Source organism: Neovison vison, chromosome 12 (assembly GCF_020171115.1).
Source record: "Neovison vison isolate M4711 chromosome 12, ASM_NN_V1, whole genome shotgun sequence".
NCBI lineage: Eukaryota > Metazoa > Chordata > Mammalia > Carnivora > Mustelidae > Neogale > Neogale vison.
Window position 1 is genome coordinate 133732268 of NC_058102.1, and position 27896 is coordinate 133760163.

General features: G+C 41.8%; 2 protein-coding genes across 5 annotated transcripts in view; one reads left to right on the plus strand and one right to left on the minus strand.

The window, feature by feature from the left end:
• The window catches only part of MASTL (microtubule associated serine/threonine kinase like), a 35267-nt gene extending 28130 nt beyond the window's left edge, over positions 1 to 7137 (minus strand). For all 4 annotated transcript variants that reach the window (XM_044227650.1, XM_044227648.1, XM_044227649.1 and 1 more), the window contains exons 1-2: positions 6905 to 7137; positions 4422 to 4559 (exon numbers count right to left, since the gene is read on the minus strand). In XM_044227650.1, the coding sequence (XP_044083585.1) occupies positions 4422 to 4559; positions 6905 to 7090 (324 nt within the window). In that variant the 5' untranslated portion in view covers positions 7091 to 7137. The remainder of the gene's footprint in view (positions 1 to 4421; positions 4560 to 6904) is intronic.
• Positions 7138 to 7580: 443 nt separating this feature from the next.
• The window catches only part of YME1L1 (YME1 like 1 ATPase), a 59524-nt gene continuing 39208 nt past the window's right edge, over positions 7581 to 27896 (plus strand). Inside the window, exons 1-2 of the mRNA XM_044228856.1 lie at positions 7581 to 8269; positions 27056 to 27187. Of these exons, the coding sequence (XP_044084791.1) occupies positions 8237 to 8269; positions 27056 to 27187 (165 nt within the window). The 5' untranslated portion in view covers positions 7581 to 8236. The remainder of the gene's footprint in view (positions 8270 to 27055; positions 27188 to 27896) is intronic.

Genomic DNA, 27896 nt, shown 5'->3' on the forward strand with positions numbered 1-27896 from the left:
GACAAAAAGAACAGGAAAAAAAAAGTCCTAAATTGACTCTAGTTGTTGTAGTGTTAGTAAAACAATATTGATATTTGTTATTTTGAAAATATTAAATATATAATGTTATAAGTTAAAGCAAACGAGGGGCACCTGGGTGGCTCAGTAGGTTAAAGACTCTGGCCTTCGGCTCAGGTCATGATCCCAGGGTCCGGGGATCGAGCCCTGCATCAGGCTCTCTGCTCAGCAGAGGGCCTGTTTTCCCCTCTCTCTCTGCCTGCCTCTCTGCCTACTTGTGATCTCTGTCAAATAAATAAATGAAATATTAAAAAATAAGAAAGCAAACGAGTACTTACATTAATGTTTTTAGGAACCCAGATTGTCAGGGTAAAAGAATACATTGTTTCCAAAATATTTTTAGGTGTTTTTTTTTTTTTTAAAGATTTTATTTATTTATTTGACAGAGAGAGATCACAAGTAGGCAGAGAGGCAGGCAGAGAGAGAGAGGAGGAAGCAGGCTCCCTGCTGAGCAGAGAGCCCGATGCGGGACTCGATCCCAGGATCCTGAGATCATGACCTGAGCCGAAGGCAGCGGCTTAACCCACTGAGCCACCCAGGCGCCCTCCAAAATATTTTTATATGTTATACATTTTTTTTAAAGATGCTGGATAAAATTCTATGATTTCCCACTGAATTGGAAATTTCAGCATAAAGAAAAAAGAAATTTCAGCATGAACTTATGTTACATTTTTTCTTTCTATAAAGATGTTATGGGGTGCCTGGGTGGCTCAGTCAGTTACATGGCCGACTCTCGGTTTCAGCTCAGGTCATGATCTCGGGGTCGTGAAATCGAATTTGGTGTTGGGCTCTGTGCTGGGCATGGAATCTGCTTAAGATTCTCTCTCTCCCTCTGCCCCTGTCCCCTCTAAAAAAAAAGTTATAAAATACTTAAGTTACAGGGATGAAAAAAGTACAGCACAGGAAATAGAGCCAATGACACTGCAATAACTTTGGTGACAGATGGTAACTAGACTTATTGTGGAGTTCATTTCATAATGTACAAAAATATGGAATCACTATGATTTACACCTGAAACTAACAGGATATTGTTTTAATCCTTTAAGTCTTCCTGGTGCTTTCTAATGTCTTTACTACATACTGTTTTATATGCCGTGTGTGATTAAATAGTCCCCTACCTTCTTTGGGAACGGAATGTCAGTGTTTCCTTCTTTTTCTGTGAAGAGCCAGATAGTAAATATTTTAGGCTTTGCAAGCCATATGGTCTGTGTGGCAACTACCTCAATCTTCTGTTGTAGCCCAAGAGCAGCCATAGACAATAAGTAAACAAAGAATGTGGCTGTCTTCCAATAAGATGTATTTAGTCACTAAATTCAAATTTCATATAGTTTTCACTTATCACAAAGTATTATTGTTCCTTAGATTTTTTTCAACATTTAAAAAATGCCAAAACTATTCTCAGCTCACAGGCTGTGCAGAAACAGTGCGCTAGATTTGGCTTACCCCAGGCTTAAAAAAAGGGAAAGTCAACTATTCTTATAGTATTTGGTTTTTACCTTCTTACTGCCACTCTATTTTTTTCAACACTCTCAGACAGTGAATCGTCCTATAAAAAGTAGACCCACATATCTGGGTTTCTTAGAACCTAGGGGGTCTCCTGAAGGGCTGCTCTTAATGTTGTCCTGAGGGTGAATTCCGTCAATACAAATTTGTATCTTTGCTCCAATATCCTTTCCCATAGTATTGCCAGATCTTGTCACTTACAGAGAAGGTCATTACAACCAGCTACTACCATTCATGTTAAGCTATTCATTGGACTGTTGTTTATTTTATTTATTTATTTATTTTTTATTATTGTCTAGAATAGTCAAAGAACCCCAACCAACTCATTAGTAGGGTATTTGTTATAAAAATTATGGAATTCCTTAATATATCCATGTAATTCTGTGTAGCCATTAGAGAGGATGAGGTCACCAGTATAGAACAATAGTATAATATGATCATAGTTCATGTACTTAAACTGTGTAAAAAAACTTTTATTGATCCTGAATTAGTCCAAATGAAAAAAAAGTACTCACCACTCTCCTAGAAAAACTTCTTATTCTCCAAAGTTTTCAATCTTCCCATTTAATCTTTGAAGTCACATTTAATGTCAGTCTAAATATACTCACAGATTTACTGAAAGACTAAAAATGGATTTAACTATCAGGTACCAAAAGAGTTTTAGACTCTATTTTTATAATCTACCCTGAATTTTCAGGTGTACAGCTTGAAGATGGATATCATGTTCTGTTCAGTTTCAAGCTTTTGATACAGCAAAAAGTTGAAGTGTCCCACAATTATATTCCACAGACTTACAGAGAGCTTTAGCATATCAAGGATAAAGGTATTCCACTCCTGAAGGCAAATCAATTATGATGAAATGAACATTCTGTTGATAAATTACAAATTCAGGGCCAAAAACCTACATCCTAAGGCCCAACCATCCGTAGAAAACCATTTGTGCATACGGAACAGAAGCTATTGGAGACGCTAAACATTTAATCCACACTACCTCAGGAGTCAGATTTCTATAATGTAGTTAAAATATTCTCACCAATTCTCGCTCCCGCAAATTCTTCATTAGAAATGACAAACAAGCAACTCTCAAACTCCGTATGCTCAAAACCCACCACTTCCCAATACCTGCCTTATTATACACCAAACTTTATAGTATTCCTAGTATATATCCTTTACTTACCAAATATTTTTAGCACTATGTGTCAGATACTATTCTACATGCTTTATATTTACCTATTACAATTTCATAACAACCTCTGAGGTAGGTGCTATTATTATCTCCATTTCGCAGATGAGGAAACTAACATGGGATAGTTAATTTTATGTCCCATTTGGCTTCCATAGTACTCAGAGACTTGACGAAACACGAACCTAATTGTTGCTCTGAAGTTGTGTTTTAGATGAGATTAACATTTAGGTATACTTTTTTCTTTTTTTGAAGATTTTATTTATTTATTTGAGAGACAGAGATTACAGATAGGCAGAGAGGCAGGCAGGAGAAGCAGGTTCCCCGCCGAACAGAGAGCCTGACGCGGGCCTCCATCCCAGGACCCTGGGATCATGACCTGAGCTGAAGGCAGAGGCTTTAACCCACTGAGCCACCCAGGCACCCCACATTTAGGTATACTTTTTTTTTTTTTAAAGATTTTATTTATTTATTTGACAGAGAGAGATCACAAGTAGGCAGAGAGGCAGGCAGAGAGAGAGAGAGGAGGAAGCAGGCTCCCTGCTGAGCAGAGAGCCCGATGCGGGACTCGATCCCAGGATCCTGAGATCATGACCTGAGCCGAAGGCAGCGGCTTAACCCACTGAGCCACCCAGGCGCCCACATTTAGGTATACTTTAAGTAAAAGCTGATGACCCTCCATAATCTAGGTGGGCCCCATCCAGTCAGTCGAAAGCATTAAAAGAAAAAAAGATCAAGGTGTTGTCCTCTATACCCCCTATCCCCACCCCACCCCAAGTAGAAGGAATTCTGCTTCTACACTGCTTTCAGTCCTGAGTTACAACATCAACTATTCCGTGGGTCTACAGTCTGCTGGCTTACACTGCAAGATTACAGACTTGCCAACCATGACAATCCCATAGAACAATTCCTTAAATCTCCACTCTATACACACACACACACACACACACACGCACTCTATTAGTTCTTTTTCTCCACAGAACACTGGGCCATATGAAGTTACGAGAATTTGGCCAAAGTCATAAACCTAGTAAGTGCAAAAGTTGTAATTCAAACCCAAGTACTCTAAACACAGAGACTGGATTCTTTTTTTTTTTAAAATATATATTTTTAAAGATTTATTTATTTATTTGACATAGAGAAAGAGGGAGAGAAAGCACACAAGCAGAGGAAGCAGCAGGCAGAGGGAGAAAGAGAAGCAGGTTCTCTACTGAGCAGGGAGTATGATGTGGGGCTTGAACCCAGGACTCTGGGATCATGACCTGAGCCAAAGGCAGACGCTTAACCCACCGAGCCACCGATGCACGCCTTAAAAATTTATTTTGGGGGTGTCTGGGTGGCTTAGGGGGTTGAGTCTCTGCTTTCAGCTCAGGTCGTGATCTCATCTCTCTGCTCAGTGGGGAGCCTGCTCCCCCCCCCCCGCCTCTCTCTCTGCCTATTTGTGATCTCTCTCTCTCTCTCTCTCTGTGAAATAAATAAATAAATATTCTTTAAGAAATTATTTGTAAGTACTCTCTACACCCCGTGAGGGGCTTGACTTCACAAGCCTGAGATCAAGGGTTGGATGCTGTACTGGCTGAGCCAGCCCAGTGCCACCCCTGCCACCTCAACGGTATTCTTAATTCAGTGAATTTGGTGATTGCTAAATGATGAAAAAAATGTAAAATTAATTACTTACCAAGTAGACATTGTTTGCTGACTGTAGTGAATAGTACAAATGGACAATGAAAGGACTTTTGCTTAAGGCTAAGGCATCCCTCTCAGCTTGTACCTGATGAGTCATATTTTTGTTGATCATATCTGCTTTTTTGACAACCTACGGTAGACAACATAACAATATATTCATTTTATTTTTTTATTACAAGAGTGTTCTCAGGTTTCAGAGTTGCCTTAGTGAAAACAACCAGAGATGGAGAGAACATAGATGTCATTGTCATCGCCCTCAGGAAACGGTCAGAAAAAGAGCTAATATGGTAAACAGAACTAAAATTTCTTCAGAGAACTGCTTATTTTAGCATCAAGTGACATCGCATCCCTTTTGAGAAGGAACAAGAAGTAAACACATGCTCTCCTAGTGCCCTACATATTAGTAGAAAAATAGTTCCATCCTACTAGTCTTATAACAAATTCAAAGGTAGTAATGTTCCTAATAAGCCCCTAGATAATCAGGAACCTAGGCACAGATAATTAGGAGCTAATAAATTTTCTTTAACTTCTGATTCTTTGATGGGTGGGAATTGAATCAGAAAGAGGAAGAATATTCGAAGTTTGTTCGCCTAGGAAAAAAACCTTAATAGTTAAAACTACTGAAAGTTAACAGTCTCAAATGCAGTCTTACAGAAAATAACAAGAAGTGCTCTTTTCAAGTTGACAGGTAACTGGTACAGAAGCAAAACTGTAGTATAATCTATATTAAGATTGGAGCACTAAACTGAACAGTCAGTAACATTGAGATCAATTGTCAGAAAGATTAAAAGACATATTTCTTCCAGGGACTCATTAAGAGTAATAAAACCAATATTAATGTGTATAATTAATACACCATAAATTCCAGCCTTATATACTTTCCATAAGAAAACTGAGGGAAATTGACAAAGCCAGTCTGTAACATGATTTTACCTGTCATTCCACTAGATTGGAAGCTCTGTGAAGGCATGTTTGTATGCAACACTGGACCCTAGACCCTACACAAAAAGGGGATACTCAACAAATATTCATCGAAAAAATGAATTGGTATTTTTATTTCAACAACTGATAATGACTGATTAGGAAATAGAGTAGAAAGAAAAGCAAAAAATTGGTGGGACATATGAAGCAAGGAAGAATTAATTTCAGTGGAGTGGGTCTGAAAGGTCAGGTAAGGTTTGAAGAGGAGCAAAGCATATACGGGACTCCCAGGACTCCGGGATCAAGACCCGAGCGTTCAACTGACTGAGACACTTAGGCGCCCTATGATTGTTTTTCTAAGAAGTTTAGACTTTAGCTTGCAAGCCACAGCCTAAGGAGTGGACTTAGGGGTTTACTCCGATAGTCTAGGTATGTAAATGAAGGTCTGATGAATCTCAAAAACACTGGTAAAAACAAAACCATAAAACCTAGATGCTAAAGACTATCTGTTGTAAGATTCCATTTACATGCAGTGTAGAAAAAAGGCAAATCTGTAGAAATAGAAAGTAGATTGCTGGTATCCTGGGGCCAGGGGTGTTAAGGGGGAGGTACTGAAGACAGGCAGCAGATCTTTTTAGAGTGATGGATATATTCTAAAATCGGATAGCGGTGATAGTTACCCAAACTGTAATTTACCAAAAATTGACTTGTACTTTTAAGGAGGAAAGAGGGAGGGAAAGTAGCAGGGAGGGAGAAAAAAACAAAGAAAAAATGAAGTCCTGTATTTGGGTAGTCTTCGGAATGGAAAGGAAGGGGTGGTAAGAAGGAATATGAGATAGAATTGACAGGACTAGCTGAGACACTGATTATACAAGTGAAATAGAAGGAAGTTAAAATGACTCAAGTTTCTAGCCTGAATGACAGCAATGAAGGTGATTTTATTAAAAGTAGAGAGGAAATACAGAAGATTCAGTGTTGAAGCCCTTAGGCGGAGAGGACTGTTCAAAGTCAGGCAAGTACAATTCCAAGAGACTTGATAGATATTCACATAGCAAGGAAGGTGAAAAATGCATCAGCTCTCAGACTGCCGGTTTCTTTCCTTTTTCATGTTCACTCAGTGCCGAAATTGAGAGTAATCCGAGACTATGGAGTGGGTGAGGACCAAGGGAGGCTAGGAGAGGCTCAAATACACTGAAAGCTCTTGAGTGCTTTCCTAATATATGCTGCTGCAAGGATAAAGGAGTGAGATGTTCTAACATGTTTCAGTCTTTAAATAATTGTTTCAAATTTAATGTTTCCAACTTAATCCCGGTAAAGATCAGGATGGTAAACATGATTCAGAAATCCTGGCTTCTCCTAAGCATTAGCGGAGTGAAAGGAAGGGCGGGGCAGAGGCGAGACACCCAGCCTGCCGGCGCTCAAGTCACTCCAAGTAAGAAGTCATGTCACAGCGCTCTATAGGCTCCTGCGGCCCTGGGGCCTGCCCAACCCGGAGGCAGGAAAGAGGGCCGAAGGTCCGGACTCTTTCCCTTTCTTTTCTCCCCCACTTCTTACCTTCACTGCGTACAACTTGCCGCCTTTCTGCCCGAGATACACCTTCCCAAAGGCGCCACGGCTGATGGGCTTCACTATGGTGAATTCCTCAATGGAGGGAGGTCTTGGCACTGGGATCCTATTCACGCACTCCCCTGTAACCGCGTCTCCTTCAGTCTCCTTCTGGCTTCCCGCAGTGGGCTCCATCGTAAGCCAGCCCGGATAGAAGCCTGCAGCATCAGCCAAGGCCCCTTTCCGAGCCACAACTCCCGCCAACTGAGTTCAAAGTAAGACCCCGCCCACGCACTCCGCCGTCAGTGACGTCACCGCGTTGCGGCGCTCGCCGCGCCGAGCCTAGCGCAGCCCCGCCCCCGTCATCTCTGGTTTGTAGGCGCGGGCGGGGACCTTGGGAAATTCTCCAACCAACCACAGACTCTTCGAGGGCGGGGACCGCGGCCCAATCACTTCATATGTAATAATGGGGGAGGGACAGACAGTCTTTGGCCTGCAAAAGAGGCTGCTCGGACTAGAATCTCGATTGCAGACCTGAGGTTTCTCCTGACCTCCAATCGAGGTTGATGGGACCCTGCCCTCGTCTCACTTTTGCTTTGTTTGGTTTTGACTCCTTCGCGACCTCGCACCCTGGCGGGAAATGTCAGCCAGTTTGGTCTGGCTAGTGCAAATCCGAGAATGTGGAGAAACTGGATGAGCAGGAAGCCGGTGGCTGGCCCTGTCATCCGACATAGAAACACGATGTAACTTGCCGGACTGAAGCGGATTAGAACCAACAGGAAGAATTTTCGATTTATTGTGGGGAAGATAAAGAGCACCAAATCGTATTAAAAGAGGGAGGTGATAGTTACGCAAACTATCGTACCTTCCGGCCCCGTCGGAAAAGGAGACTTAATTGGAAAGTTTGATAAATTCGGTGTACAACGAAAGATTTTAAGAGGGTCGATGCCGTCGCCCCTTAAGAAAGAAATACGGCCAGAGAGTTTGGGGATCCCGCTTTTGTATCATTCAACGTGGACATCAGCTAGTTTCGGGGCCAGGGGACCTCAGCTGCGACAGTAGATATGTCAGTCCGGGAAAACGGAAGCTGCAGACGTACGCCCCCGAGCATTGCCCACCTGCCCCGGAAGTACTGGTGCGTTGGAACCTTACCTTCCGGGGCAAATTGTCTGTCGTTGCAGCAGCTGTGAGAAGGGGAAGCCATTTTCTGTTTCTAGGAAGAGTTAGGACTAAGGGGAGAGGGGAAAAGAAAAGGAAAGAAGGGCTCAGCACCTCCCCGCCGAGCCGTGGACAGAGGGGCACTTTCGGCAGGCTGGCGAGGTAGCTGAGAGCCCGGAGGAGATGTTTTCCCTGTCGAGTACGGTGCAGCCCCAGGTGAGTCTGGCATCGGTCCTTTTTTCCTCCCTTCTTGCCCGCGGCTGTTTGCCGTTTGCGTTCTGTAGAAGCTGTTTCTCGTTTGGGATCCTAGGAGGGAAGCCATCTACCCAAAGCGAGTCCTAGAATTGAGAAGGGATCCGCGGCTACGCTGAGAGTAGAAGGCGGACTCTGTAGTAGAGATCGTATGATGGAGACCTTGGTTGGTCGAGTTGATAGCGTGGAATTTTTCCTAGAGAATCCATTAGGCATTGTTCAGCGCCGGACATTCGGGGGTGGGGGGTGCGGAGTGAGGATGGAAACGCCTTTGCCTTAGATGTAAAGGGAGCAAGTAATGTTTTCTGTCTTATCACCTCTCCGGAGATTTACTGTAACAACCCCGATACCCAATTCTTTCTTTCCTTTTTAAATGGAATTTAACTCAAACACGTTGTAATAATTTGAGTACCACGAATGCTTGCTTGCCTTTTTTTTTTTTTTCTTTTGTTTCGGCCAGAAAAGACTAATAAACACATTTTTAAGTTATTGACTGCTTGCGTTACTATTTTTGTTTAGCCCCCTGTCCCGTTTTTTTCATAAAGTAAAAGATAGGGCAGAAAAAAAAAATCCCCAGTGTTCTTAATTATTTTCTTTCAGGAGTAATCACTTGTGACAGTGTTTTGTCCTTGGTTCATTTAATCATCTTTTTTGGATGGTAACATTTTGATTTTTTTTTTTTTTGAGTTCTCAGTTTTGCAAATAAACAGGCTTTGGACATATTTAGATTTTAAAATAATTTTAATACTTTTAAGTTTCAGGAACATAGAATTACGTTCCTTTGTGTAATCCCACTCTCTTGGTTTTTTGTTTGTTTGTTTTTTGGCTAGTACTGGCTGGATAATTGAAAATGAAGTGATTAGTTATTTATTGAGTATCAGTAATGTGCCTGTCAGGTGGAGAAAAGAAATGTGGAATCTTGATGGACATATGAAGAAAAATGGAATGGGAGTTAGCCAGGTAAAGAGTGAATGGAAGTAAACTGTTATCCCTGGTATCTGCAAGGGTATCTGCAGGTCCTGAGGTAAGGAAGAGCTTAGCTGATTGGGGGAACAAAAATAAGGCCAGCGTGGCTAGAATGTAGTGATTAAATGGTGTGATGACAGAAATGAGGTGGGGGAGAAGCAGTGAGGCAAATCATAGAGGAAGTTATAATAAGGTAACTTACCTTTTTTTTTTTTTTTTTAAGATTTTATATATTTATTTGAGAAAGAGTGAGAGAGAGGGGGAGGGACAGAGGAAGAAAGAGAAGCAGACACACCCCCCCCCCCCCAAGCAGGGAGTTGAGTAGGGAGCCCTGCCATTGGAGGCAGGGCTTGATCCAATCCAGGGCTCCATCCCAAGACCCTGGGATCATGACCTGAGCTGAAGGCAGATGCTTAACTCTCTGCCTATCCAACTGAGCCACCCAAGCACCCCTAATAAGACAGGACTTTGGATTTCATTTTAAGTTTATTGGGAACCATTGGATGTTTTTAAGTACAGAATGCCATGATCAGATTTACATTTTCAGTAGATCACTCTGGCTTCTGTGGAGAATTAGAAGGGCAAGAGCGGAGGTGTTTCCAGTTAAGGATGTTATTGCAGTAATCCTGGAGGGGGATAATGCACCACTAAAGTGGGGACAGTGGTTATGGAAAGAAGGGGATGAGTTAGGTTTTGTTTTTTGTTTTTTTGTTTTTTTTAGAATTTTTATTTATTTGACAGAGCACAAGCAGGTGGAGTAGCAAGTAGGAGAGAGAGAAGCAGGCTCCCTGCTGAGCAAGGAGCCAGATGTGGGGCTCCATCCCAGGACCCTGGGTTCATGACCTGAGCTAAAGGCAGTCGCTTAACCAACTGAACCACCCGCGCCCCACAAGTTAGGGGTTTTTTTGGTTTGTTTTGTTTTGTACAAGGAGTAGAATTTAATGAGAGATTGGATATGACGGATGATTGAGAGAGATGTTTCTGTTTTGATCAGCCAGATGCATGGAAATGTTATTTACCAATATGACAGTGTCCGTGTAACCAAACTCAAGGGGTTTGCCACTTGAGATGCATCAAGTTGAACACAACTCAAGGAACTGTTGAAAACAAAGGACTTGATTACTTCTTACAAGTAAGGGGACAGACGGCTCTCTGGGGGATTAGTATAGGGAAGCTTTTATTCAGTGTGTTTTGGGTTGGGGCAGGGAGCACTTCAAGTCAGTTGCTCAGGCCCAGCATGTCAGCATGCTATTGCACACATTGTATGTTCAAAAAAATGGTGGGAAGCTCAGCTTCTAGGGGATCTTGGCATTATCATGTGCTAAAAGTAACTTCAGAACAGCTCAGAGGGGCTTCAGGGAGACCCACCTAGCAAGGGGCTCACATAAGGGGCTGTCAAGGAGACACACCTGGCAAGGGGCTCCCAGGTGAAATATCATGTCTCCTTGGCTGGAATTGTTGGTTCTATAAAACAGAACATATTCCTTCCCTGCCTTCGTCCCTTTCCTTCCTCTCTTCTGATAACTTTCTACCCTCTTACTTGAGTAACTTCCTATTGCATCCTAGCTTACATCTAGAGGAATCCTACCAGTTGTTTGAAAAAGAAGTCTGACTTGGCCTGTTGGAAACAGTATTAAACCCTTTAAAGCTGAAGTTCAAGAAGTTTATATCGAGAAGACTCAATTTTAGGAGATTTATCATCAGCTGGATGGAGAGTTAGGGGTACATGATGTTGGTAGAGATGGTGAAGGTATTTTGTGTACTGTAGGCAAGCTTACCTGGGCTCACAGAACCCTTACACATTTTACGCTGTGAAAGATGGTAAACATTTGTAATTCCCGGCTGCTTAATCGATGGAATATGCCTGAATTTAAACTGTGAAGTAAGGAAAGATACAAAAAGTTAATTTTTTCATTGAGAAGAGATCAAACCATCTTTTAGTAATTTTTTTTTTTAAAGATTTTATTTATTTACTTGACAGACAGAGATCACAAGTAGGCAGAGAGGCAGGCAGAGAGGAAGGGAAGCAGGCTTCCTGCTGAGCAGAGAGCCCGATGCAGGGTTTGATCCCAGGACCCTGGGATCATGACCTGAGCTGAAGGCAGAGTCTTTAACCCACTGAGCCACCCAGGTGCCTCCATTTTTTAGTAATTTAAATCCATTTTTGAATGAGAAGCGCTATAACTAATTGAAATAAAGCTTTTCAAAGAAATGGGCAGAAAATACGTATCTTAAAATAATTTTGTTCCTGTAGTTTTAAAAGAGCTTATTGTTTCTTTGTCACCCTAAAAATAATACATGCTCACTGCCAAAAATGCTGAAAAGAGAATACAGATAAGAAAAAAAAAATCCGGAGCACCTGGGTGGCTCAGTTGGTTGAGAGGACTTCGGCTCAGGTCATGATCCCAGGGTTCTGGGATCAAGCCCCACATTGGGCCCCTTGCTCAGCGGGGAGCCTGCTTCTCCCTCTGCCTGCTACTCTGCCTGCTTGTGCTCTCTCTGTCAAATAAATAAATAAATATTTTTTAAAAACTCCATAATTTCATGGTGCAGACATTGTATTTTAGAATATATTCCTTCATACTTCTTACCTCTCTACAAATATGTGTATGCATGCTTTTTTAAAAAAGATGTAGTTTTACATTTAACAATTTTTTAAAAGATTTTATTTATTTATTTGACAGAGAGAAATCACAAGTAGGCAGAGAGGCAGGCAGAGAAAGAGGGGGAAGCAGGCTCCCTGCTGAGCAGAGAGCCTGATGTGGGGCTGGATCCTAGGACCCTGAGATCACGACCTGAATTGAAGGCAGAGGCCTAACTCATTGAGCCACCCAGGCGCCCCTACATTTAACAATTTTTTAAAATTTTACAATATATTGTGAATTTATTTCTGTTTCAGTAAAAGTCTAATTGGAATCTGGAGTCAGAGTATCTTGGTTAGAATCTTTGTTCATACACTTGACTTGTTGAGTGTGACTTTGAACGTGTCCCTAAACCTGTCTAAATTCTTGCTGTCTTTATCAATTAAATAAGAAGTAAAAAGTATTGCTTATGCCTGTTTTAAGGATTAAATGAGATATTATAAATGAAGCGCATAGTACAAAACCTGGCAGACAAGCATGCCCTGAAGATACTGTGGGTTTGGTTCAAGACTACCACATTAAATAAAGCAAGTATTAACAATAACAAAAGTCAAATGAATTTTTGGATTTCCCAGTGCATCTAAAAGTTATGTTTGCACTATACTATGATCTATTAAAAACAATTTAATACTTTAATTTAAAAAATACCTCATTGTTGAAAAATGCTAACCATCATCTGTGCTTTTTTTTTTTTTAAAGATAATATTTATTTGACAGAGACACACAGAGAGAGAGGGAACACAAGCAGCGGGAGTGGAAGAGGGAGAAGCGGCTTCCCGTCAAACAGGGAGCCCGACGCGGGGTTCCATCCTAGGACCCAGCAGACGCTTAATAACTGAGCCACCCAGGCACCCCTGTCCCTGTGGGTTTTTTTTGTTTTTTGTTTTTTTTTTTTAAAGATTTTGTTTATTCGTCTGAGAGAGAGGGAGAGAGAGCACAGGCCGGGGTGGAGGCAGGCTTCTTGCCGAGCAGAGAGCCAGATGTGGGATCATGACCTGAGCCAAAGGCAGACACTTAACTGAATGAGCCACCCAGGTGTCCTGTGCCTTTTTTTTTTTTCCCCCTGAAGATGTATTTTAGAGATAGAGTGTACACACACACACACACACACACACACACACGGGAGCAGAGGGAGACGGAAAGGGAGAGAATCTCAAGCAGACCCCCTGCTGGGTGCGGAACCCCATACTGGGCTCCCATCTCTCCATCCTGAGATCCTGACCCGAGCAGAATCAAGAGTTGGACACTTAACCTACTGAGCCATCCAGGCTCACCTATCGTCTGTGCGTTCATAATCTTTTTGCGGATGGAGGGTCTTGCCTCACAATTGTTGGCTGATGACTGATCATGCTAGTGACTGCCGAAGGTGAGAGGTGGCTGTGGCAATTTCTTAAAATAAGACAACATTGAAGTTGGCAATATCGTTGGACTCTTCCTTTCATGAATGATCTCTCTGTCGGTTGTGGTGCTATTTGATAGCATCTGACCCACAGTAGAACTTCTTTCATTATTGAACTGAATCATCTCAAACCCTGCGCTTCCTTATCAACTCAGTTTATGTAATATTCCAAATTTTTTGTCATTTCAAAGGCCACCACAGCATCTTCACCAAGAGTACATTTCACCTCCAGGAACCACTTTCTTGGGGCACCTGGGTGGCTCAGTTGGTTAAGCATCTGCCTTCGGTTCAGGTCATGTTCCCAGGGTCCTGGGATCGAGCCCTGAATTGGGCTTCCTGCTCAGCGGGGAGCCTGCTTCTCCCTGTCCTTCTGCCTCTGCTCCCAGCTCTCAATAGCACGCTCGCTCACACACACTCTCTCTCAAATAAATAAAATCTTAAAAAGAACCCACTTTCTTGGCTCATCTATAAGAAGCAACTCATCCGTGTTAGTGGGATCATGGAATTGCAGTGCTTCCCTCACATCTTCAGGGTCTGCTTCTAGTTCTCGCTATTTCCACCACATTTACAGTTACTCTCTCCAGTGAAGTCTTGACCCCCTCAAAGTCAGCCCGTGAGGTTTGGAATCCGTTTCTTCCAAACCCCGGTTAATATTGATATTTTTACCTCTTCCTGTGAAAATGTTCTTAATGCCATCTGGAATGGTGAATCCTTTTCCAGAAGGTGTTCAGTTTACTTTGCCCAGATCCGTCAGAAGAACCACACTCTTTAGTAGCTGTAGTCTTTATAAAATATATTTTTTAAAAAAAGATTTTATTTATTTATTTGACAGACAGAGATCACAAGTAGGCAGAGAGGCAGGCAGAGAGAGAGGGGGAAGCAAGCTCCCCGCAGAGCAGAGAGCCCGGTGCGGGGCTCGATCCCAGGACCCCAGGATCATGACCCGAGCCGAAGGCAGAGGCTTAACCCACTGAGCCACCCAGGCACCCCAAAATGTATTTCTTTAATAAGACTTGAGAGTATAAATTGCTTCTGACCCATGGGCTGTAGAATGAATGTTGTGTTAGCAGACGGGAAAGCAACATTAATCTGGTTGTACACATCCAATAGAGCTCTTGGGTAATTAAGGACATTGGCACAATGTCCTTGATTACCCAGTACTGTACAATGAGCAGTAATATTTTGAAAGAATCATTTTTTTATGAGCAGCAGGTCTGGTAACAGGGGGCCTAGAGTATTGACTAAATCATATTCTAAATAAATGTGCTATCAGCCAGGCTTTGTTCTTCCATTTATAGAGTAGAGGCAGCATAGATTTAATACTATTCCTTTTTTTTTTTTTTTTTTAAGAGAGAAAGTGACTTTCTTAAAAAGAGAGTACACACACACAGGCAGAGAGGCAGGCAGAGGCAGTGAGAGAAGCAGGCTGTCTGCCAAGCAAGGAGCCCCATGTGGGACGCGATACCAGGACCCTGGGATCAAGACCTGAGCCAAAGGCAGTGGCTTAACCAACTGAGCCACCCATGCATCCCCGTTTAATACTATTCTTAAAGGCCTAGGATTTTCAGAATGGTAAATAAGCACTGGTTTCAACTTAGAATCAGCTATAATAGTCCCTAACGAGAGAGCCAGCCTGTCTTTTGAAGCCAGGCATTGACTTCTCCTCTCTAGTTATGAAAGTTCTAGATGGCATCTTAGACTAGAAGGCTGTTTCTTGTACACTGAAAATCTGTTTTGCATAGTTATTCATTAGTTATCTGTGCCATCTAGATCTTCTGGATAATTTGCTGCAGCTTCTGTATTTGCTGCTTTACCTTGTGCTTTTACGTTATGGAGACGGCTTCTTAAACCTGATGAACCAACCTCTGCTAGCTTCAGAATGTTCTTCTGCAGCTTCTTCACCTCTCTTAGCCTTCATAGATTTAATACAGTTTGGCCGTTGCTCTCAATTAAGCTTTGGCTTAGGGGAATGTTGAGGTTGGTTTGATCTTCTAGCCAGACTACGAAAACTTTCAGCAAGAAGGCCTCATTTTGCTTTTTTGTCATTTGTGTGTTCACTATAATGGTACTTTTAATTTACTTCAAGAACTTTTCTTTTGCATGTACAACTTGGCAAAGTACAAGAGGCTTAGCTTTCAGGCTATCTTGGCTTTCGACATGCTTTCCTTACCAGGCTTAATCATAAATAAATCTTGATTGGAATTGAGAGATGTGTGACTCTTCCTTTCCTTTGAACACTTAGATGCCATTGCAGGGTTATTAATTGCCCTGATTTTGATGTTGTGTCTCTGCAAATGGGGAAGCCCAAGGAGAGGGAGAGAGATGGGAAGGACCCATGGGTGGAGCAGTCAGAAGGCCCATGACAGTTACTGATTAAACTCAGGTGTGATTCAGGGCATCCCAAAACAATTACAGTATTAACATCAAAAATCACTAATCATAGGTAACCATAACAAATACAATAATAAAAAAGTTTGAAATACTGTGAGAATTACCAAAATGTGACAGAGACGTGAAGTGAGCAAATGCTGTTGGAAAAATGGTGCCAAAGACTTGTTGGATGCAGTGTTACCGCAAATCTCCAATATATACAAAATGCAGTATTTGTGAAGTACAATAAAATGAGATATGCCTGGATGGTAAGAACCCATTTAATTTATTCATTTACTCAAGAAATATTTGTTTGGCGGGGTGCCTGGGTGGCTCAGTGGGTTAAGCCTCTGCCTTCAGCTCAGGTCCTGATCTCAGCAGGGAGCCTGCTTCCCCTCTCTCTCTGCCTGCCTCTCTGCCTACTTGTGATCTCTCTCTCTGTGTCAAATAAGTAAATCTTTAAAAAAAAAAAAAGGAAAATATTTTGCATCTACTGTGCGTTATTGTTGCACTGGGATACAGTATGAATAAAACAAAAATAAAATCTAAAGTATATAGTCATGTAAGTATTGTATAAAAACATTTTGTTACTGAAAACTTGGTTTGTCTCTTGGTGACTATCAAGCCAAAAGATACAGCCAAGCCAAAGAATAGGAAAAGGAAAGGTCTTGGCAGCAAATAAAGGAGAACACTAGGCCTCTTTCCCAGAGAAATGTTTCCCTGAATAACGAAATTGGGAAAGTTTTATGCTAAGGGTTTGTACATATTCATGACGAGGCTTGTGGGATGGGGAATACATCATGGAATTGAGGCAAAAGTTGTCTTAAAGTGCCTGAGCCCAGGTCAGCGGGGGGGGGGGGGGGGGGGGGGGGGGGGCAGCAAGGGATAGAATCATCAGTTTTCTGCCTCTAGTTGGTGAGGGCTAAAGGGATTTAGATCCTGAAAAGATAACTGGAGATCTTACCACAGATTTATTGCCCCTGACATGATTAGGCTTCTGGCCTGATAGTGGCTGTTTTACATCCCCCCCCACCCAGTCCATTTTATGGGGCATTAGACAACATTCCCCAGTTTCTCTCAGTTGTGACATGTAGATGGTGTTACGTTGTTTTTGCGGTCACCCATGCTGAGCAAGGTTATTCAATCTTAAAAACACTCGAAACTCAAAGGTTCTGCATTTCACATCAGTTCACAAGACCAAGTGTATCTTCCTATTTATTGGAGTTGGCCTCAGGCGCCTCGAGGCCGCCGCTCGGGGCCTCCGGAGGCTGAACCGCCAAAGGCGGTTAGAGCTCTTACAAGAGCTGTTACAGCTCTTCTATTCACCGTTGACTCCCCTGCTCTCCGCTGACTGCACAGCTCTCCTGCAGCAGCAGCCCCTGGCAGCCTGGCAGAGCAACCTTTATGGGGGTGGCTGAGCCCAGCCCCCACACAGGCGGCCAATTGAATTACAATTTCCCCAGTGGATATACAGACGCCTCACTGATTGGATGTCTCCACTCAGTCTGCCCCACCCTTGCATTCAGGATCCACAAGCAAGTTCCTCTGGGAGGGGCAGACCCTTACAATACTTTCTTTTCTATCACTATTGAAATGTGGTTCAACCACGTCAAAGCTGTCTCTTAAGTGACCTATACGGGGACTTATGAGTGGGTCCAAAGGCAGCTGAGGATTTTGTTTTGCTGCTCAGACAGCCGGCCTGGGCGCTAGACCCCTTGCTGCGCGCCTCAGGAGGGAAGACCGCCAAGCGCCCTCGGTGACAGGACCGCTGGGCTCCACAGGCTGAGCCCCGGAAGGTGCGCGTTCCTCCCGGTCCCCCACGCCTCCCCGCCGTCTGGCGCCGCCGGCTTCCAAGTCCCTATTACCGTTTCATCTTGTCTCTTTTATTCACGTCTTTCCCAAGCAGTAGCAACCGCTGCACTTTCGCTACGTCGCCCACGGCGGCAGCTCTGTGGATCTTTTTGAGATCTTTCACGCGGACGTTATACCCGCGCTGCGACTTGTTGACTTCTTCATTCTTGTCAGCCCGGGCCCCCAAGCCATTCATCGGCTCGGTGCGAAAGGTCGGGGATGAACGCCCCTTCCCAGCCCCGAAACCAAAAAACTTCTTCATCGCAAAGCCTAGAGACTTCACCAACTCTCGGCTTTTTCGGCTCGGCTTTTCGCCGCCTCTAGACGCCAACACTAGCGCTAGAGAGAAGCTAAACGGACCTTGCCAGCGTTTGGGATCTTGGAGCACCTAACAACCGTAACCATGACGCCAAGCACGAATGCGCTTGCGCACCTCTGAAATCCGCGTCGCGGCGCCTGAGCCTGCATAGAAAGGGCCAAGGACTCAAGGCGCGCAAAGCGCATGTAGGAGACCTAAACCTCTCAAATCTCAGTGATGCGGGGAGGGTTCCCTGAAACGTTAATGGGAGTTGGCTGACCCTTTCTGACTATATCCGCAGAGGTTACAGTCGCCGGTGTGGAAAAGCAGTCCTTATATACTACTGAGGCTAGAGTGCATGAAACTTAAGGATGAATGCCTCCTCCCCTAGAAAATGTCCCTTAAAAAAAAGGCTATTCCTTAGTTTATTCCTCTTCTATATCCCTCCGGGTCCCAGCCGGTCTCCATGGAATTGAGCAGATGCAGCAATAAAAAGTCGTTTTCAGGGGCGCCTGGATGCCTGGGTGGCTCAGTTCGTTGGGTACCTGCCATCCCTGGGGCATGATCCTGGGCTCCTGGCTCAGCGGGGAGTGGGCTTCTCTTTCTTTCTTTCTTTCCTTCTTTTTCTCTGTCTCTCCCTCTCCCTGTCAAAAAAATAAGTTTTGAAAAAACCTGTTTTCATGGTCAGAGACTTGGCAATGTGTATCATCAAGTGCAAACTTATGAGGGGAAAACCAGGCACGTTCTCCAGACAAAAATGCATTTCTGCCTGCCTCTTAATGCTCCCATTACGCCCAGCCTTACACTTACATTTTCTTTACTTTTATTTTTTGCTGTTATTTCCCAATTAAATCTTTAAGCTTTATTTTGGAACATGGTGTAACATTTAAGGTTTGTTTTGTTTTGTTAAGATCTTTTTTTTTTTTTTTTTTTTTAATTTAACAGACAGAGATCACAAGTAGGCAGAGAGGCAGGCAGAGAGAGAGGAGGAAGCAGGCTCCCCCCCTGAGCAGAGAGCCTGATGTGGGACTGGATCCCAGGACCCTGAGATCATGACCTGAGTCGAAGGCAGAGGCTTTAACCCACTGAGCTACCCAGGCGCCGCTGTTGTTTTGTTTTTTAGAGAGAGAGTGGGTGGGGTAGATACCGGGGAGAAGGGGCAATGGGAGAGAGAGAGAAGAGACTCTTACACAGGCTCCACCCCAAGCACAGAGGGGCGGGTATGATTTCAGGACCCTGACTTCATAACCTGAGCTGAAATGAAGAATCAGAGTTTAGCACACTGAGTCACACAGGTGCCCCAACATTTAAGAACTAAGTAAAAAAAAGAAGTTTATTTGCTTGTCATAACTAATCCATCTTTTCTCACCTAGTTTAAAATACCATTTCATCGTTAATTAAATTCTCAGGTTTCCCCCCACCCTCCCGATTCTGGGTTTTACATTCTGTTCAATTGACTACTACTCTTGTATCCATACTGTACTATTTTTAACCTCTTTATAAAATATGTTCTAATAACCATTACAGGTACATCCCAGGGTTCTGGGATTGAGCCGCGCATCAGGCTCTCCGCTTAACAGGGAGCCTGCTTCTCCCCATCCCCAACCCCGTCTGCCTCTCTACTTGTGATCTCTGTCAAATAAATAATAAATCTTTTTAAAAAAAATCCATTACAGGTCTATAGTCCCCTTTCTTAATCCTCTCTTTCAGTATTGTCTTGGCAATATTTACCTCTACATTATTTGAGATGAATTTTTCATCACTATACCAAATTAAAAACAATTCACAGTGAGAATCTGTCTGCAACTTGGTTTAGGAGAATTAACCTTAACAGAATCAATCTTGAATCAGTTTATCTAGAAACATGTTATTTATGTCTCTCAACTTTTTAACTCTTATGTCTTTCCATTCCAGTGTATCTAGATACATGTTATGTCTTTTTTTTTTTTTAATGTATTTATTTGACAGAGAGAAATCACAAGTAGATGGAGAGGCAGGCAGAGAGAGAGGGAAGCAGGCTCCCCGCTGAACAGAGAGCCCGATGCGGGACTCGATCCCAGGACCCTGAGATCATGACCTGAGCCGAAGGCAGCGGCTTAACCCACTGAGCCACCCAGGCGCCCCCATGTTATGTCTTTCAATTTAAGTCTTATGAGCTTCCGGGTAGTCTTTTCCCTTATATAAATCCTGCTTAATTTTTTTGCATACTTCTTGATATATTTATATCTGGGCTCTTTCATTTTTCTACTGTTATAGTATATTTTTCCATTATAACTTGTAAATGGTTATTGTTTTGATATCTGTGTATCTACTTGGCAACAGAGTGAAGAACTTTTTAATCTACACTTTTGTTAACAGAAGTTGGTAGTTTCTGGCAGCTACTTAGGGAAGACACAAATTGGACGGTAAAGATTTCACCAGAAAGAACGAATATTAAAGAATGGTATGATGCAGTTGGAAAAAAAAAAATCAAGTAAAATGCAAACAAGATGGCTGTGTGGCTCATATATACATAGGGGCTGTATACTGAGAGTCTACAGAAAATCCTTTTAATGTGGTGCTTGATCCAGTAATTACAACTGGACTATACGTGATACTATGGGTGAAGGAGAAAGACAGTAATGGGAGTAGACCCATGACAATAGCTAATACAAAACCAGCTTCCCCCAAATTGCCAGATTCCTACTACATTTGCTATTCCTATTACATTGGCTAATGATTTTAAGAATTAACCAAAGTAGGGGTGCTTGGGTGGCTCAGTGGGTTAAAGCCTCGGCCTTCGGTTCAGGTCATGATCCCAGGGTCTTGGGATCAAGCCCCACATCAGTCTCTCTGCTCAGCAGGGACCCTGCTTTCTCCTCTCTCTCTCTCTGCCTGCCTCTCTGCCTACTTGTGATCACTATCTGATAAATAAATAAAATCTTAAAAAAAAAAAAAGGGACTTGTGTTCAGAATATATGGTATCTTACACCACATAATAAGAACCCAAAAGTGACAGTGAGGGTGCTCTGAATGGACGTTTCTCTAAAGAAAATATACACATGGCCAATAAAACTGGAGAGGAATCACTAGTGTAGATAAACGTATGTAAATCCATGAGATAATATTTCATTCACACCAGAATGACTTTATCAAAAAGAATGACTTTTTTTTTATCAAAAAGACTCTAAGAATATACTGTAGAAGATATGGAGAATGATGCATATCATCAGGTCCATACAAAGGTAAACAGAAACTTACTACATGACCCAGCAATTTCAACCCCAGAAGTCTATCTAGGAAAAATAAAAACATGCATCCTCACAAAGCCATGTATATACACAGGGAGAAGGAAGGAAGGAAAGAGGGACAGGGAAGGATGAAAGAGGAGAGAAAAGGAAAAGGGAAGTGGCCAATTAAAAAAATGGGACAATGAATCTGGATCAAGGGTACACGGGTGTTCCTTGTATTACTCAAGTAACATTTCTGTAAGTTTGAAATTAGATCAAAATTTTAAATTACAAAAAAAAAAAAAGAGGCAAGATATAGTATAGCAAACTCCCTCTGTCAACTTCTTCAATGAAGACCATATACAGCTTAAAAGTTATTAGAAAACTGTAGGTAATTTTAATAAAATCACTTCAAGAATATAATCTGGTTGTAAAGCCAATACAATAAGCTCTAAAATAATTCTCTATTCAGTTAAATAAAGTCATCTGTAAATCCTGTAACAACATGTTCATGTTCACAAAATCTGAATGAAAAGCAAACATGACTTCGCATAACCAGGAGGGTAATTCAAAGTTCACTTTGAAAGGACTGAGATTTGAGGCTAATCTTTCTTTTAATACCAAGCATAATTATATAGTTATTCAGATTTTGAAGTGACTCACTTTTTATTTAACAAAATATTTGCTACTCTGAAATAAATTCCATTAGTAAGAATGATGATGTTTAAAAAAAAAAAAAAGACCATGAAAATGCAAGCTGCATTTCTAAGAGGTTGTAATCATTTAAATTCTGATTAAATCTGTACATTTACAATTCTCACTTAGATAGACAAAAACAACTATTTTAGTATGGAAAATCAGGAGCACAATAATTAAGTGCATCTTTTTTTTTTTTTTTAAGATTTTATTTATTTATTTGACAGAGAGAAATCACAAGTAGATGGAGAGGCAGGCAGAGAGAGAGAGGGAAGCAGGCTCCCTGCTGAGCAGAGAGCCCGATGCGGGACTCAATCCCAGGACCCTGAGATCATGACCTGAGCCGAAGGCAGCAGCTTAACCCACTGAGCCACCCAGGCGCCCCTAATTAAGTGCATCTTAATGAAGTTTCCACTGGCCTATGTAGAAATATGCTTCACTTGAGCCAAACGGCAGCATTTCTTCGTCAAAGATAAATGGTACTATCTAAAAACAAAGATAATCCTTCGATAATTTTACGTTGCCAAGTAAAAGTACTTCCCAAGAGCTAAAGGCACAATTTTTATTCACATCTAGTAGAGGAACCAACCATAAAATCATTACTTATTTTCAAGTGAATAACTGATTAACATTTTTCAAACAAGCTGTTTCCAATCCTAGTAGTTCTTTATTTTCTTTAACATATTTGCTAGGTTGATAATTTACCATAGGTGTCATCATGAAAATAAACAGAATTAGATTAAATGTGACAAAAGAGAGACAAAGTGTTTCACACTCTTGAGTGATACCAAGGCAAAAATGGGAGAAAAGCATCGCAAAAGGAGACTACGGAAATGCTACTTCTATATTCCTGCAGCAAAACCGGCAATGCATCCATGTTAAGAGTTCTCATCTCACTTCCAATTTCTTTCCCTCAAGAACAATTTGAATCTCTTTGGCATCCAAAGTCTCATAGGTTAGTAAAGCTTCTGCTAGATTCTTATGCTCTTTTGCATGAGTCTTCAAGATATGTTTCGCTCGTTCATATGAGTCCTGAAATTAAAAAAAGCAGGTATCTAAGAGGCAGAAAACGTAGTAGAAGCAAAAACCATAAAAAGTATATGCCTTAAAAAAAGTGAACTATATTCATTTCTATTTATAAAAGATAAAAAAGCATGAAGCTTTCTTTAAAAAAATTAACATAGTGGGGCGCCTGGGTGGCTCAGTGGGTTAAGCCGCTGCCTTCGGCTCAGGTCATGATCTCAGGGTCCTGGGATCGAGGCCCGCATCGGGCTCTCTGCTCAGCAGGGGGCCTGCTTCCCTTCCTCTCTCTCTGCCTGCCTTTCTGCCTACTTGTGATCTCTCTCTCTGTCAAATAAATAAATAAAATATTTAAAAAAAAAAAATTAACATAGAATGTATTATTTGCCCCAGGGGTACAGGTCTGTGAATCATCAGGCTTACACATTTCACAGGGCTCACCATAGCACCTTACCCTCCCCAATATCCGTAACACAGCCACCCCATCCCTCCCCCTTCCTCCCCATAGCAATCCTCAGTTTGTTTTGTGAGATTAAGAGTCTCTTAAGGCATGGAGCTTTTAAACACCCACCATGGAGCCTACCCGATTGACTGAATGATTGATTGATTGATTGATAAGGCAAGCTTGGTTCTCAAAGATTAGTTTCATACTTGCGAACGTTCTATTTTTAACCCAAAATCTATCCCATGGATAAGTGAGGACTACTTGGGCAGCTATACTTAAAGATACGTAAGTATGTATTATACTTATCTGCTTTTTAAATAAGGTCTGTGAACAAAAAAATCTTTTTCTCTATTCAATATACATGTTAAAAAGTAAAGGCAGGTTTGCTCCCTTTGCCTTGTGAGACTTCACCAGTTTATTCACTGCAAATGGCCAGAAAAGATCTACTTTTCTATTCTCTTATTTGCTAACAACTTACCTGTCAGTCAGTGACAGCTATACTACTGTAAAATGAGTTTACCAACAGCAAGAAGCACACGTCATATAAAAATAACACAATTATTAAAAATAAACATTGTTAGAAATTCTGAACAAAACTGTTACGGTCAAGTGAAATAACAAATTAAAGAAAACATATAAAGTATTATAAATATGTCATGGAATATTGAAATTAATATCCAAGGATAAATTAGTATTAATTTTAAAAACTCCATTGGAATGAAACCCTTACACTGTAACAAGTAAGACTATGATAAAGTTTTTATATCTTTAAGTTTCATATACATTTGAACCTAAAATGTATACTAGCTAATCATCCTTTTCCTTAATAACAATGTAAGTGTGCCATCTAGAGGAACGAGTACCTATCGCCCTGGCAAGCTTAACATTTCAGACAAGTATTAAGAGCAAAGAAAGAGTATTTTCAATGCTCTAATACTAGAAGAGATAATTTAGTCAAAATAACAAATAGTTAAAAAAGAAAAAAAAAGAGGGGCGCCTGGCGGGCTCAGTGGGTTAAAGCCTCTGCCTTTGGCTCAGGTCATGATCCCAGGGTCCTGGGATCAAGCCCCACATCGGGCTCTCTGCTCAGCGGGGAGCCTGCTTCCTCCTCTCTCTCTGCCTGCCTCTCTACCTACTTGTGATCTCTGTCTGTCAAATAAATAAATAGAATCTTTAAAAAAAAAAATCAGATGAGAGCATGTTGTTAAGCTGTTTTATATTCTCTCACAAGATGGCTGGGGGCCTTATGTCAAGAAAGCTATGTTTGTCTTTTTCCAGGGACACCTAACTCTGTTAACAGTTTTATATTAAATAAGTACATAAATAAAGTAAAATAGAGAAAAAAAATCCCTTGCCACATCAAACTTAGATTTTAGTGGGAGACTGTGGTGTATAATAAAAGGTAAATATTAGGTCTTTTTCCCCATTTCTTGTCATGAAGCTTCTAAAGCCCTTGTATTTTCCCGTGTGGTAGGAGTGTCGTATTTCTGAGGCACCCCTTTGGATCACACCTGGATTTAGTGCTTATGAGGTGATTTAGGATAGGGTCTTTAGACAGCCTGAAAGACCTAGTAGGTGGGAACTCTCAGCCCTAACTCCCCAGGCTTTTTGGAGGGGAGGGCTGGCCTAGGGATTGATCTCTTTAGAAACTCTTTTTTTTTTTTTTTAAGATTTTATTTATTTATTTGATAGAGAGAAATTACAAGTAGATGGAGAGGCAGGCAGAGAGTGAGAGGGGGAAGTAGGCTCCCTGCTGAGCAGAGAGCCCGATGCGGGACTCGATCCCAGGACCCTGAGATCATGACTTGAGCCGAAGGCAGCGGCTTAACCCACTGAGCCACCCAGGCGCCCCTCTTTAGAAACTCTTAAGCAATGAGATTCAGTGCAAAGATTCACCATTCAGAAGGGTGATGCATTCCACATCTTGCCCCCTTCCTTCCTTCCTCTCTTCTCTCCTTCCCTTTTTCCAAAAGATTTTTAATTACTTATTTGAGAGGGCGTGAAAGCAAGAGTGATCCCAGAGGAAGAGGGAGAAGTAGACTCTGTTAAGTGGAGAGCCTTATGCAGGACTCCATCCCAGGACCCTGAGATCATGACCCAAGCTGAAGGTGGATGCTTAACCGACTGAGACACCCAAGCACTTCCCTTCTTTCCCTCCTTCCCTCTCCCCTTTCCTTTCCTTTCCCTCTTTCCTTTCTTTTCCTTCCTTACTCCCTCCCATTTTCTCCCTACCTCCTCCCCTCCTCTTCCCTTCCCATTCCTTCTTTTCTCCCTCCCTCCCTTCCTTCCTACTTACCTACCTTCCTTTCTTCCTTTCTTCCTTCCTTCCTTTCTTCCTTTCTTCCTTAATAGACCGGTAAATGTAAATTATATTCCTTAGTTCTGTAAGCTGTTCTAGCAAATTATCAGACCTGGGGAGGAGACTGAGGAAACCCCAGATTTATAGCTGGTAGATCAGAAATATGAATGGCTTAGAACTTGTGACTGGTATCTGAAATGGAAACAGACTTGGGGGGCGGGGCTGAGCCTTTAACTTGTGGGTTCTACACTAACACTGGGCAGTTAGTTTGAGAATTGGATTGTTGGACAACCAGCTGGTGTCAGAATTGGTTGAGAGAGAAACAAGAGAAACAATGTATAGATAAATAAGTAGATGATGTATAAAGCGTGTTAGAGATTAGAACTGTCAAGAAGAGAGCATGGAGTAGTGAAAAGGGTAAGGAATATTTTTTTAGGGGAGGGTTGTTGAAATTTTGAATAGGTTAGGTAGGGAAAAGAGAAGATGACATTTGAGTTAAGAACTAAAGTCAGAGAGCAAACTAGACAAAGGGAATAAAACAAAGTCCTTGAGGTGAGAGCTTGCTAGGTGTTGTTCCAAGAACAGGAAGGAGGCCAGTATGGCTGAAATAGAAAGAATGAAGTAGAACATGGTGGTGGGTAGATTTGGAAAGGCGATAACTGTGGAGGGCTTTCTGTGTCATAATGCTTAGGACTTTTGCTTTTATTGTGAGTGAAAAGAGAAGCTGTTGGAGGGTTTTAAGCCAAGGAGTGATGAGATCTGACTTTGTTTTTAATAGAGCAGGTTCAGGGAGAGTAGTTAGGAGGGCTGTTGCAAAAGTCTATGTATAGATGATGGTGACTTAGAATAGGGTGAGAATAGGATGGTGCAGTGAGGAAGTTGAGATAAATAAAATTCTGGATATATGCTTACTTTTTTTTTTTTTAAGTCTGAAATATTTCATTTTGTGGTGGTATTGTTTATTTAGCCCACTGTCTTAATGGTGGGCATTTCTACCTTCCACTGCTTTTAAAATGTTTTAATGAAAATTGTCATCAATGCATATACAAGCACTTTTCAGATTTTTTTCCTTAGAATAAACTACTAGGAAATAGATTAATGGGGAATAAAATAATATATATATATATTTTTTTTAATATTTTATTTATTTATTTGACAGGCAGAGATCACAAGTAGGCAGAGAGGCAGGCAGAGAGAGAGAGGAGGAAGCAGGTTCCCCGCTGAGCAGAGAGCCCTATGTGGGGCTCGATCCCAGGACCCTGAGATCATGACCTGAGCCGAAGGCAGAGGATTTAACCACTGAGCCACCCAGGCGCCCCTAAAATAATATATTTTTAATGCTTTGGATTCATATAGCCAGACTACTGTCCTGGAAGAATTTATCCGGTTTTTTTCTTACTAGCAATACATCTGAGTTTTATATTTTTTAATATATAGTTCTGATGCACAGTGCATCAGACTTTTTACAAATCCCAGATCCTGATTATGAAAAGACTTTTTTCTGTTTTAATTTTAAAAAGCACACCACTTAATTTCACCTTTGATCTTCTTTTAGGTTACAGTTCCTCTGAGTCACCTCATCAATGCCTTCCATTCACCAAAAAGCACATCTGTTTCTGTCAGTGCGTCGGCTTCGCAAAACCCCCATCGAGATGTAGTTCCTGAGCATGAGGCTGCTGGCAGTGAGGTAATAGTTTTTACCCTGATTGTGTGAGAAACAGTGTTTTTGATTTAGTATGTTGTAAAAATGTCTGAAATGTCTCTCTGTGGATAGGCACTTGTAGCAAGGTCATTTCTGTTTTTAGCTTATGTCCTTTATGATTAAAGATGTCGAATTCTGGCTTTATTGTACCTAAAGAAAAGTTACTTTGTCTTTTTTTTTTTTTAAGATTTTATTTATTTGACAGAGATCACAAGTAGGCAGAGAGAGAGGAGGAAGCAGGCTCCCCACTGAGCAGAGAGCCCGATGCGGGTCTCAGTCCCAGGACCCTGGGATCATGACCTGAGCTGAAGGCAGAGGCTTAACCCACTGAGCCACCCAGGCGCCCCTACTTTGTTAAAAATGTCATGGGGCAGTGGTGCGTGGCTGGCTCAGCTGGTAGTGCAGGGGACTCTCAATCTCAGGGTTGTGAGTTTGAGCCCTATGTTGGGCATGGAGCCGACCTTGAAAAAAAAATTCACTTGGAAGTGTATTTGGTATTCACTTCCTAGATTACTAGTTGTGTGATACCATTTAGATATTTTGTATTGCTCCAGCAGTAGAAGTGAACCCACAATGAACTGACCAGAATTACCTCCCAAGTCTCAAGGAAGATAGAATAGTTAAGAAGATCCCATCTACTGCCTTATGGGAGTGTTCAGCGTAATTGAAGTTAGAAGGTACCTGAAGGTGAAAT